A 14,347-nucleotide genomic window follows, 5' to 3' on the forward strand; every position below is an offset into this window, starting at 1 on the left:
AGTTGGACCTTCAATGGGTCAAAAACGGGAAAAACATTTTTTAAAATTAATTTTTTTTTCACCAAAATTTTTTTTTCTGTCATAAATTCTTTTACCAAAATCTTTCTTTTAAAATTAAAAGAAACAAATTTGGAAAAAACTTTTTTAAAAAAAAAAATTTAAATCAATTTAAAAAAAAAATAATTTTATTTAAATAAAAATATTTTTAAGTATAATTTGGTGAAGGGTATATAAGATTCGGTATATCCGAAAATAGCTCTCTTACTTGTTTTTGCACACTCTTTAATTGAATTTAGCAAAATAATTAATTGTTGACCCTGATCTTTGTTTCAACTGGATACTAAACCTAGATACTCTAAACGTAAGTGAATATATAAAACATTATTTAAGTAATAAAAGAATAAACTCATTTACATTTGCGCTTAAAATCTTGACAATGGCATTGAATTTCGTGTCACTGAATCGCAGAGTGTATGTGTGTGTGTGCGAATATATGTGAGAGTATTTCGGTGATTTCTTTGTATAAAAAGGTGAAATTTTCTTTTTAAACCGCACAAATTTATAATAATGACAGGTAATAGAGAAAGAGATGTTGTATTTATCGATATGATGATGACGATGAAACTCAACGATGACTATAATAGTGAGGAATACTTTCACAACCGCACACACACATCCAGAAACGAAGGATGTGAAAGTGGAGGGGAAACGTTTTTTTTGTGAGATTTCTTTGGCGCGTAATGTATTTACTCGTATGCAGACTTTGACAGTATTTTGTCACTTGTGGTTGATGAGTTTATTGAAACAGGTTGATTTTATTGACATTCTTCTTGTTGCTGCTTTTGATGTTAATGTTGTTATTATTATTTTTTTTTGTTCCTTATTATACTTATTAAATAAGGTGTGGTTTTTGTCAAACTCTATTACACAAAATTCACAAACATGTATGCAGTGACTACATGTATTTGCACTCACTTACGTACACACACTTCCATTAATAATTATGTACATTATTTGTATAGCGTGGCAAAAGATGTTAAAAATTATTTAACATTAAAAGATGTAGGAGCACTTAGCTGGAAAAAAAACTCTCGATTGCTGTTAAATAAAACACTCACACCCTTTTGCTCTCATGTGGGTTGAGGTTAGCGAGAAGCAGTAGAAATAAGAAGATAATTGTTTTTATTTTTTTTGGAGGTTAAAATTAAATAGTAGTAATTAAATTTTACGTTTCGAAACAAAGGATAAGGAAGCTCAGTTTGAAATTACACAACCATGTTGCCTAGTATATAAAAACCTAATGGAGCTTCCCGACATTATTATAAATTCTGTCAAAACAAGGCAAATATATAATTTTATTCTAAAATGCGCAGTAGAATCCAAAAACCAAAAGATTCATATTTTTAAAGTTCACTACTGATTTGACCAAATTTTCGCTATTTTAGATCCTTATGTATTGCAATTAGTCATGAAGTCCAGAAAAACTTAATTTAGCAAAGTCTCTGGATTTTAAAACTCTTGAATCCGAGCAAAACCTCACTTTCCAGGACATCTTATAAGAGTTTAATGTACTAAAAAGCTTTAAACGATAAAACATGCCACCCATTGTTACGGAAACAGGCTGCATTTTTCGAATGTGGCTGGCGCTATGATGTTAAATTCTTTGAAGAAACTGGTCGACCGTCCTAAGTCTTGTAGTCCAGCCAGCATATGAACTCCTAGAGCTGTTAAAGCTCTAGGAGTTCCAGCAGCAGCAAATAATGTCACAGGCAATGAATACATGAAAGATATCCATTTCTCGCATCATCAAAAATGACTTGAGACTTTGTGGTTTCAAGGATCTTTTAGCGGACCATGCATATAAAGCAAAAACAACACTTTGCTCAATTTTATTTATACTGATCTGATTAATTTAGATTATAAGTTGTGGTCTGTTATATGGCACTATAACACCTCCTTAGGGAGTGTCTCTTTTCAGCACTTTCTTTGTGCTCTTCATGTCCAAACTTATCCTGAGGTGATTGGATAAAGGGAATTTGAGATATATCCTCCAACCAAGAGTCAGTATAACCTACCAGCGTAAATTCATTATATGAAAATTATATAGAAATAAAGTGTTTTCGGCTGATTACTGTACTGCAACAATTTCTAATATTTTCCCAAGAGCAACTTTTGCTCTAAATCAGTTTCCAGACCACTGCTTGCGTCTGTATAATTTGTGCTGCTAATAAACATCTGCCAACATTGTCCATTTTATGCTTTGAACTTAAATAAATCTAATTAAAAAAAACCTAAAGCTTAAATATCTTAAATTAATTTCATTTTATTCTATTCTATTGTTTTAGTAATTTTGTACTTTATAACAAGTAAAGAAAAAACCATAAATTTCCAAAAAGCCAGTTTTGCAATAAAAATTTCTACTTAAAATAGTTTTCTGCTTCAATAAGCACAACAAGTTATTCTAAGAATAAATTCATGATCTAAAAGAACAAGAAATAAGTAACAAATTAAAAGTAAATATATTCCAACTCTCCCCCTTTTAAACAAATTGCTTTGTATACGCATTTCCCTTTTAAACGGCCACAAATGCAGAAGATTAAAACAAAACATTTATAAAAATCTTTAGCTGCTTTTGAGAAATTTTCTACGCATTTAACCCTCATTTAACCGAGTTCTGCAATACAACAAGTAAAGTAAAGTATTATCTCGATATTTAGACTTAAAGCAGCAAACTGTGTTGCATGCATCTTAGCAGCAGGACACATGAACACAATTGTGGCAGGGTGGCAGGGCGGCAAGTGCGTTCGTATGCATACCTACATGTTAAATGCTCAAGTCGCTTGCTTGTCTTCCACTTGTAATTGAATTGTGCCTTTTTTTCATCTTCTTTTTTCAATATGTATTCTCCCTTGTGTGGAAAAAATTACTGTTTATAGGGTTTTTTTGTTGAAATAATGTTAAACTTGTACTTAAAGATTAGCCTTTTTTCACTTAACTACTCCTGCTCCTGCTCTACTTGCTGCTCTTGTAAAGTGACACTTTTCATTAAGAAAATTAAATGCATTGAGGATTTGGTATATGTGTGTGCCAAGTACATACAATTTAAAGATTGTGGCAAATAAGTACAAGTATGTTTTAAGTACTTATTGTGCGTATATACATATTTACACTTGTATTTCATTAAAAGTGACCTAACTTACATTATCAAGGACACCATAACACCCCTACACATCCACTAAAACATCCCCCTTAGAAATACTCTGTAACTCATCCTCTGCAACCCTATTTCTGCTGTTGTATAAGAAACTCACTAAAAGATCAAAGTAGTTGATAAAGATTTTGTTTGCAATTTTCCAGTTCAATGATTGCATTTATTATTATTATTTTTAATTATGACCATGAAATACAAATAGTCCTCGTTGGTATTCGCCAAATATGGGGGTACTATTTGTTCTACTTTATCGGTTTGTAGATTTTATAATGGTCAACTTCACTTTATGGTTCACGTTAAGGGAAACAATAGAGGACAAATTGAACTTAAAGAAAATTAATTAAGCAAATATTTGTAAATGTTTAAGTATGCAGTGGTATTTATCTTAAATATTCAAACAATTTAAGTACTTTCATTTAAAACACTGCAGCTCCCATGTTTTCTTGGAACTAGTTCGGATTAGTCTGAATGAAAAAACAATATTGATTAACATACTTTTCAAATTGGAGAATATAAGAGAAGTAAGTTGATTCAAATTGGCCGCTGTATGTCGGTACCAGAATTGTACCAGAATTTATGAAAGAACTAGTTATACCATCTGCATTACTTTAACGTTGTTTAGTAATGGCTAAATTCCTGCATTATTAATTTTCACTATATCTGTTCTGAAGAACAAAACCAGCCGTCATCTGTTTTGTTATCGTGTCGTAGTTAGTTTGTTGCTTAACGTGGTAACAGTCAAGTGGAATTGAAATGACTCCGTTATGACAAGACTGCCACTCGTCAGATATGTTGCAGTAGCCGGGAGATAAGTATATCAGCAGATCATCATATATGAGGAACCGCAGAACGGTAAACCCGGAAAAGGTACTTTTTTGAAAATTTTTTTTCTTTCTTTTGGTTGGCAGAACTTTACTGCGCAAAATGTGGAAAATTAAAATCTTGCGTCAGTTAATGACGTTCACTATTTCGAATGATTATCCAAAATTCAACGTACTGAAAATGTTAAAATGTTTAAATAAAGACAAATGATAAAAGTAAGAGACCTATATTCAGGTGTGGCGAATCTATGAAATTTTAATTTCTATGTAGTTATGTACGTCACTGGAAAAGTCCATTAAGTCGTGGTTATATATCTCAGCCATTTGAGGGCAGATTTTCCAGAATATAAATAGGAATCGAACCTGTTCTATAACTGATATATTGATGTATCAATCATATACACAAGTTATTGAGGGTCTTCGGAAAGTTGATTTCAACATACAGGCGGACATATCGAATCTGCTGAGGTCGAATCTGAAAAATATGGAAATTACAAACGGAATGATAAACTTTTACTTTCTCTTATCACTCATGGTAATGGGTATAAACATTTCATTAAAAGTCTCTACAATTAACATAAAAAAAGTTGTTCTAATAAGTGTCATTTGCATTTGCCTTTAAACCCCACATTTCTCCTCATAAATCATAAATATTGAAATTAAATCTACATTTATTGGCATTATAAAATTACAAGCATATAAGTATAAGTACGTGTAAATAATGTATCATTTATAACACTCAATACGAGTAAGTAACTTGAATATGTCACGGTAATACATAATACAAGAACAAATTAAAAAGCTGTGAAATTGTTAAAATGAAATTTTATACTGACAGCTTAACTCGTACTACTACTTACTTACTACAACGTTGCTATTTATTACTGCCAAACAACACAAAAATAATGCAAATACGCTTAATACGATAACAAAAAAACAACAACACAACACTAAATAAAATTGTTAAATAAATAATAATAAAAAAAGAATTGAACGTATAAAGTTATTTATTCATTGCTAGTGACAGTTTTATTGAATTTTGATCGATTTATGTGGTTTATTTGCTAAAAGGAAAATGTTGTGGAAAAATGTTGTCTCAAATTTCAATTAAATAAAATAAAATTTCTATATAAATTTACATAGAGTAAACAAAATGATGAACTTCAAGTTTGCAAGTAGAGATGATGGAAAAGAAATTCAAGAAAAAAAAATAAATTAAATTCTTGATAAGAATTTAATAGAAGATTTCTTTTAACAAAACTCTAATAATGGTATTTTTTTTTTGTAATAGCTTAAAAATACATCTAAAGAAAATTTTTTAAATGCAGAAAAGAAACATTTAAATTGCGTGTTAGTTTACCTTATGTGCCAAACTGATTAACTCCACTTTATATTTGAATTGGAGGCATTACCCTATGAAGATTGTTATAAAACTCAAAAAGAGCTGGCAAAATCATTGGGAGCTACTCAGTCAGCAATTTCAAAACGTTTGCAGTCATCCAAAAGCAGTGAATTTGGGTACCATACGAATTGAAGCCGAGAGACCTTGAAAGACGATTTTGCATGTCTGAAATGCTGCTTGAACTTTGGAACAGGGTATCCGATATTGACTTTTGCCTCGGAATCCATATGTTGCAGGAAGATGGAAAAATGTCATAGCTAACAATGGCCAATACTTTCAATAAAAAAACGATATTTTTAAGTTATACACACAATATTTTAATATTTTTTGGGTTTGCGAAGTTAATCTATTTAGCAATGAGGCTTCCATTTACAAATTACATACGTAGTGTATGTACGCACGATGTATTGTTATTTTGTCTTGTAAGAAACTACGATCTTGAAAGTCTTTTTTAGATCTCATGCAAGTAACAAGTGTTTGTTGACCTTATATAGTTGCAGCAGCGTTGGTGGTACTTAATAACTTTCTTATCAAAGAAACAGGCAACATGTTAAATTCAATTATAACAAATATAAAGTTACATAATACACAGGATACTTAAGTTTGTATACCCTACAGCAGCATAAGTGGGGATTAATGCTTCAATACTCAGATAATTTTCCAAATTAAATAGAACATATCTGTCAGTCTGTCCTTATAAACATTGTTATCAAATGTCGCACATCGGGGTCGATTCATTTTAGAAAATTAAATTTGTGACTACTCGGTTAAAAAAACTTACAAGGTGAGATATACAGGGTGTTAAAGTCGACCACCTCTGGTGTGCGAAACTTTATAGAACTCGAAACAATTTTTTGTCAAAACGGGGTCCCTTCGACTCTACTTGATTGTTCGCAAGTAGTGAACTACCACGTAAACCAACTTAACAAATATAGACAGTTTTAAAATTAATTTGCTACAGAATAATTTTGTTACGGAATAAATAAAGAGAATCCTGTTTATTTATTTTAGTTATCTCTTAAGATATTAAAGTTTCAATTTGCAATTTTTTTGTAATTTTCGTTTTTTACCTTAAAACAATTTTGTTTTTTAAAAATATCTTTAGTAATAGCGTTCCAAAATTGTTTCCAAAAATATTGTCTTATTTCTAATAAACTCCAACCTAAATGTTAAATATCATTGGATGTATGACTCAAAAAGAATAGATGAACGGAGTTTTTGTTTTTAATAACTTATACGTCATTTTGAAAGGTACATATCTGTCATTTGTTATTGAACATTATAGTGTAAATAACAAAGTTATTTTTGCTTCGAAAATGTAACATTTCGTGCCAACAAAGCGTCATATGCGGGAAGTTTTGCTTTACACACCGATTGCTCACCGAAGCTTATGGTGAATGTGTTTCATCGGTTCCAACGTATTAGATATGGTTTGTTCGGTTCAGAAGTGGGGATTTTGACACGGAAGACAAAGATAGCAAAAGCCAGCCAAAATAGTTTGAATACCAAGAATTGGAGATATTAATCCATGAAGATTGTTCTAAAACTCAACAAGAGCTTGTAAAATCATTGGGAGCTACTCAAACACCAATTTGAAAGCAAATAGCACGATTCATCTAAAAGCATATGAATTTAAGCTGAGAGACCTTGAAAGACGATTTTGCATGTCCGAAATGATGTTTAAACACTATAAATTAATATCAGCCGAATCGACACCAAAGCCAAAGGTAATTCTCTGCAGTGGTTGGGAAGTTTTTCCTCACGCGCCTTATAGTCCAGACCTTGTCCGTCCGACTACTATTTGTTTCAATTAATGCAAAGAGATCTCTCTGGGATACTTTGAAACAGAGTATCCGAAATTGGCTTGATTCGTTGTTGACCTCAAAAGACAAGTAGTTCTTTTGTCGCGGAATCCATAAAAATGGGAAAAGGTCATAGCTAATAATGGTCAATACTTTGAATAAATTTATATTCTACAAATGTTCCAAAATAAAATCTAAAAATTTTAAAAAGTTTCGAATTATATTGAAAATGATATAAATTATCTTTTATTTACATAAAATCACTGACCTTGAAAGCCTGTATATAAGAAACTATACAAACTATCTATGAGAATTGAAGAAAAGGTCGATCAACAGTTATATTTATATTTAAGTTTATATTTAATATTTAATTTTATTTTACCGTGAAATATAAATTTATATAATTTCAAAAATTGAAAATTTTATATTATTTAAAATATATCAATTAAGCACCAAAGCCCCAAAAAATCAAGCACTTAAACATTTTGTTGTAATTTAATTGGAATGTTTTAAATTTGAAAAAATTTGAAAAAATTAAATTTTTTTTTTTATACAAAAAATATATGGCTTGAATTTATGTTTCCTTTTTCTGGAGAATGCTATTGATATAAAGTGTAATACAACAATAATTCAATTGCTTGACTATAATTGAAAGCATGAATTACACTTGCTTTCAACTTAAATTCCAGTAAAAATGCTTATTGGGTATATTTACATTATCGGCCCAATTATGAATAAAAATTCCCCGGGAGTTTTTCTTCTTTTCTTATTTTTCCTATTCAAATTCAATGGGAAAAAACACTTGATTTTTTTTTGCCGCTTTCATGTATGTTTTACATTATTTACCTTTATTTTCATAATCTCAACAAGTAAAATACAAAGAATATTAAATAAAATTTATTTAATGTTGTTAATTTTATAAAAAAAAATTCCTAATATTTACTTTTGAAATATGAACATTGTTTACATTATGTAAATTTTATTTAAATGTCAACCATTTTCCATTATTTACATAATGTAAAAAATTTATATTTTTTTTTTGCAAATTTCACAAAATATTTTTCAAATGGCCGATTTCATATCGGTTTTATATTATTTCCCTTTAAAATACATTGTTTACATAATGTCATTAATAACGTTTTTGGTAAATATCCCTAAATTTTGTTAAAGATTTGTCATTATTTACCTTTAAAATACATTGTTGACATAATGTCAATATTAAAGATTTTTCAATATTTATATAAACAAGTAAGAGTGCTATATTCGGCTGTGCCGAATCTTATATACCCTTCACCAAATTATACTTAAAAATTTTAAATATTTTTAGGTAAACTAAATTAAATTTTTTTCCAGTTTTTTTAATTTTTTGGAAAAAAAAATTTTTCGATTATTTTAATTTTTTTTTTTTAAATTTTAAATTTTTTTTTTTTAAATTTTAAAATTTTTTTTTTTTAAATTTTAAAATTTTTTTTTGTTTTTTCATTTTTTTTTTTTTTTAAAAATTCGGCTTAAAAATTTTTTCCCGATTTTGACCCATTGTAGGTCCAACTTACTATGGTCTTATATACGTCGTTGCAAATGTCTTTGAAATATCTATCATTAGATATCCATATTGTCTATATTAATGTCTTAGTAATCCAGATATACAGCTATGGACATATAAATGGCACAAACTTAAATTGAGCATAAATATAAGTATTTTCCAACAAAAACTTTTAAAAATGCAATTTTTTTTGTCTTCTGATTGTTGTTGTAAGAATATTTGTCTCAACAGCGCTCAAATGTTCCGCTATATTCTGCAAATTATTTACCGTTATCATGTTTTGTGTAAACCTGCTGATTTTAAGTGGACATATAAATGGCACAATTTATTTAAAATAGGCAGTACTCGAGTTGTTTTCATTGAAATCACTTGAAATTTTGCGTAGTTGAAAATTAAATATAAGGAGTGAAAAATTATTAAAAATGGGATCAGGCCGACATACCACAACTGAAGAAAGGCGCATCATATGGAAAATGCATGAAAATGGAAAAAAAGTGGCGGAAATTTCTGAAGTAATGAATATTTCTCGAAAAAAAGTGTACAATGCAATAAAATCATGTGTTGAGAATCCCGATATATTGATTAAGGGCAAAATTCGGAAGCCAAGGCCTCGAAAAACAGATGTACGTACTGATAGAGTTATTGTCGGAATGGCGAAAACTGATCCATTCAAGTCATCACGGCAGATAGCATCCGATATTAATGCATCTATGAACCTGAATATATCTAGCAGGCTTGTCAGAAGAAGATTAAATGATGCAAATTTGTTTGGGCGCATTTCCAGAAAAAAGCCACTTCTCTCAAAGAAAAATATTTCAAAACGATTAGTCTTCGCCAGAACCCATAAAGAAAATCCCATTAATTTTTGGAAAAACGTGTTATGGAGTGACGAAACAAAAATTAATAGGATAGGACCAGATGGCAGAACCTTTGTTCATTGTCCTAAAGGACAAGAATACAATCCTCGCTTCACTCAGAAGACAGTAAAACACGGTGGTGGTAGCATTATGGTTTGGGGTGCATTTTCTTGGCATGGCGTGGGTCCCCTCATAAAAATCAATGGCAAAATGGATAAGTTTCAGTACTTGGACATTTTGAAAAACCATATGGAGCCATATGCCTTCGATTCCATGCCAATTAAGTGGAAATTCATGCAAGACAATGACCCCAAACACTCGTCTAAGCTTGTAAAAAATTGGTTCTCTGCTGAGAAAATTGAAGTTTTGGATTGGCCAGCGCAGAGCCCTGACTTAAATCCTATAGAGAACCTTTGGAACGAAGTGAAGGTTGAAATAGCAAAAAAAAATTATAAAAATATGGACGATTTGTGGTCGGCGGCACAGAAAGCCTGGTATGCCATACCCAAATCAAAATGCCAAAAACTAGTCGAAAGTATGGGACGCAGGTGCGAAGCTGTTATTAGAAACAAAGGCTACAGCACTAAATATTAATAGTAAAATATTTGTACATACCAAAAAACCAACAAATGCAATATTAAAATAATTTTTTTTTTCTTTTTTAAAGATTGTGCCATTTATGTGTCCAGCTGATTTGAGTGGTGTTTTTTTTATAACGATTTTTTTTTTTTTTTAATTAGTGAATTTAAATTTTAGTTTATATTAACATAAAAATAAGTAATAAAGCTTTGTAAAAAACCAAAAAAATTTTGTTTGTTAATAGTATTTACGATATTGTAGCATAAGAAAGAACTTTAGGAAAAATGTGCCATTTATATGTCCATAGCTGTAGGTAAAAAATAGGTAAAAAATCGAGGTTGTCTTGGTTTTTTCCTCATATCTCAGCCATTTGTGGACCGATTTTGCTGATTTTAAATAGCAAAATTCTCGAAAGCATGTCTGAGAGAATTATTGAAGATTTGGATCCCGAAGATATCTGGGGTCTTCAGAAAACTGATTTCAACAGACAGACAGACAGACAGACGGACAGACAGACAGACAGACAGACAGACAGACAGACAGACAGACAGACAGACAGACAGACAGACAGACAGACAGACAGACAGACAGACAGACAGACAGACAGACAGACAGACAGACAGACAGACAGACAGACAGACAGACAGACAGACAGACAGACAGACAGACAGACAGACAGACAGACAGACAGACAGACAGACAGACAGACAGACAGACAGACAGACAGACAGACAGACAGACAGACAGACAGACAGACAGACAGACAGACAGACAGACAGACAGACAGACAGACAGACAGACAGACAGACAGACAGACAGACAGACAGACAGACAGACAGACAGACGGACATGGCTTAATCGACTCCGCTATCTATAAGGATCCAGAATATATATACTTTATAGGGTCGGAAATGAAAAATGTAGAAATTACAAACGGAATGACAAACTTATATATACCCTTCTCACGAAGGTGAAGGGTATAAAAAACAGTAAGAAAGTATGGTCCACCACGTAAATGAGAAAAAAGAATTTTATTTTAAAGTATAAATAATTTATATTCGTGAGTGATTTTCGAAATGGGCCTTAAATGGGAGCTATGACCAATTATGAACCGATCGCCATGAAATTATGTCGTGTGATTTATGTCTGTATGAAAAATATTTATGTTGAATTTGGTGTATATACCGACATATCTAAGAGATTTATGCACGTTAAAGTGATTTTCGGAAGCGGGTCTATATGGGAGCTATGACTAATTGTGGACCGATCATAACAAAATTTGGTGACATGAATTCTGCATATATAAAACTTATTTGGTGCGAAATTTGTGTAGATACATACATAAATTAAACATTTAAGATCGATAAAGTCCAATTTCGAGAAGACATTTGTAGGGGGGCTTGGTGAAATAATGGACCGAAAAAATTATATATATCAAATTTTGTCGAAATATCTTCAAAATTTCGACCCTTACTCTGCGCACAATGTTTACATGGAAAGCCAGCCAGCCAGACGGACGGACATCGTTTAATCGACTCAGAAAGTGATTCTAAGTCGATCGGTATACTTTAAGGTGGGTGTTAGGCCAATATTTTTGGGCGTTACAAACATCTGCACAAACGCATTATACCCTCCCCACTATGGTGGTGTAGGGTATAAAAATGTTTCAAGTGTATAGATCATGAGTATTATAAATATTTGTATTGTAAATATTGTACATTTTCTAATACATTGGAATAGGGTATCATATGGTCGTTTACTTGCAGCCTACTTTCTTAATTATTTTAAGTACGCCTCTCTGTTCTGTAATGAAATTAAAATACAACATGTTATAACCTCAGTATTTAGCACGCATTACTTCTAAAATATATTTCAAGCCATTCCAGTTCGAAAACCACCCATACATATACATAACTACCAAGAATGTGGGAGGGAGGACATTCCCAACAATTGCAACATGTTCCAAACATATTTCCTTACTAGTTTATTAGGTTTCTGTTACTAAATGTTGCCTAAATGTAATACTGATCATGTAATTTTAAATTGAACATAAACTTTACTTTTTAACCTTCTGCCAGTAGAGAAAGCGGCATAAAGTGTAAACGAATACAAAAAAAAAGAAGAGTTGTTTGGACATTTAAAATAAATTTTCTATTTTTAAAGTAAAAATTGTTTTTATCAAGTCAAGTCACCAAAAAAAAAACTTGAATAAAAATATATAGCAACCATTGGTTTAGTGTTTTTATTTTAGTTGGCGATTTAGTGCATGACCACCAAATTGCAAAAGAAAACAAACGAGGGAAGGTCAGGAATTAGGAGGAAAAGATTTAATAATACTGGTATACATATACGTATTTAGATATTTCTAGTTAGAAGATATATAAGTCCTTAAACTAATACAACATTACACAGTGCGACCAATAACATCAAGGTCTCTTATCGGTCATATTGTCCTAATATATCACGAATCTTCAGCTCGGCTTAACCGACTCTTAGGCATTCGGCGCAGATCTCTGCTGGTTGGTTACGATAACACAATAAACATAGCATACAGAGTAGTATTATTTTAGGACATTATTTGCTTCAAAAGCAATAAAAACCATTGTGAAATATTAGGACATTATGACAATATGATATGATAAAAGACCTTGTGAATTGACCAATTATTTGTTAATAAATTTTGATCTCAAAAATAAACCACTGGTCCAATGATATTAAAGTGACTTAAAGCATAAAAAATTCACCCCATTTTTGTGAAATGAGGTGGTTAACTTATTAACCACCATGGAGGTTGGCATTAAAAATAATTATGATAACAATTTTCGTATATTAGCGTATACATTTTTTTTTAAATCTTATAATTTTGACTAAATTTTTTGACCAAACAAACAAAACACTCTGTGCATTTTTTAATTGAATGCGTGAACGTCCCTTAGAAAAACTGCGGTTTACAATATTTTAAAATTAATATATTAATCTAAACAAAGCACCCTGACGGCAAAGTTTTGCAAAAAAACACAAACGATGGCTTCAAAAAATGTAATTCTTTATCGAGATGCCAAAAAAAAACTTTGTTTTAGATACTATAGAAAAGGTGGATTGTAAAGTGACCACTAAACTGCAAAGAGTTAAAAAACAATTAAACTATTTAAAGAAGAAACAAGTAAGAATGCTATATTCGGCTATACCGAATCTTATATAACCTTTACTTTAAGATACAAAATTTTTGTAAAAATAATTGTTAAAAAAATTATTGGGATTTTTAAAAATGTTTAGCTTTTATTTTGAAACATTTCTACAATATAAATTTATTCAAAGTATTGGCCATTGTTAGCTATGACCTTTTCCCATTTTTCTGGCATCATATGGTTTCCGAACCGCTCATCTTTTGAGGCCAAGAACGAATCTAGCCAATATCGGATACTCTATTCCAAAGTAAAGAGTATCCTAGAGACAGCGTTCTGCATCGATCGAAACAAATTGTAGTCTGGACTATAAAGCGGGTGAGCCAAAACTTTCCAACCACTTCATTCTAAATACTTTTTAACAGGTATTGCAGCATGTGGCCTTTCGTTGTCATGATGGAATATTACGATTTCATGTCTGGCCGCATATTCTGGGCGTTTTTCTACCAATTCTCGATTCAAACAAATCAGTTGCTTTCGGTACAGGTTCTCTGTGATGGTGTGTTCAGATTTCAGCAGCTCATAATAGATAGGACCATTTTAATTCTACCAAATACGTTAACGTCATGGATATTTGGCTTTGGTGTCGATTAGGCTGATTGGCTGGGCTTCATATACGATCTGAGAGAGCGTGAGACGCTTCGGGTTATCGTAATGGATCCATTTTTCATCGCAAGTAATGATTCGGTGCACAAATGATTTTCTTTTATAGCGATCAACCATCATTTCGAACATGAACAATCGTCTTTCAATTCGTATGGTAACCAATTTCTCAGTTTTAAAATGTATTATGCTGCTCTCAAAAGTTTTGAAATTGCTGCTTCAGTAGCTCCCAATAATTTTGCAAGCTGTTGTTGAGTTTTACAACAATTTTCATGGAGAAGTACTTCCAATTCTTGGTCTCCAAACTTTTTTGGCTGGCCTGGGTGAATTTTGCCTTCCGTGTA

At 31.3% G+C, this 14,347-nt stretch overlaps 1 protein-coding gene across 1 annotated transcript in view; it reads left to right on the forward strand.

Annotated features, from left to right (window-relative positions):
* The window catches only part of LOC135958289 (uncharacterized), a 51,019-nt gene that overhangs the window by 17,497 nt on the left and 19,175 nt on the right, over positions 1-14,347 (forward strand). The window contains exons 8-9 of the mRNA XM_065509188.1: positions 351-471; positions 9,687-10,184. Coding sequence (XP_065365260.1) covers positions 351-471; positions 9,687-10,184 — 619 coding nt within the window. The remainder of the gene's footprint in view (positions 1-350; positions 472-9,686; positions 10,185-14,347) is intronic.

Source organism: Calliphora vicina, chromosome 4, assembly GCF_958450345.1.
Source record: "Calliphora vicina chromosome 4, idCalVici1.1, whole genome shotgun sequence".
NCBI classification, from domain to species: Eukaryota; Metazoa; Arthropoda; class Insecta; order Diptera; family Calliphoridae; genus Calliphora; species Calliphora vicina.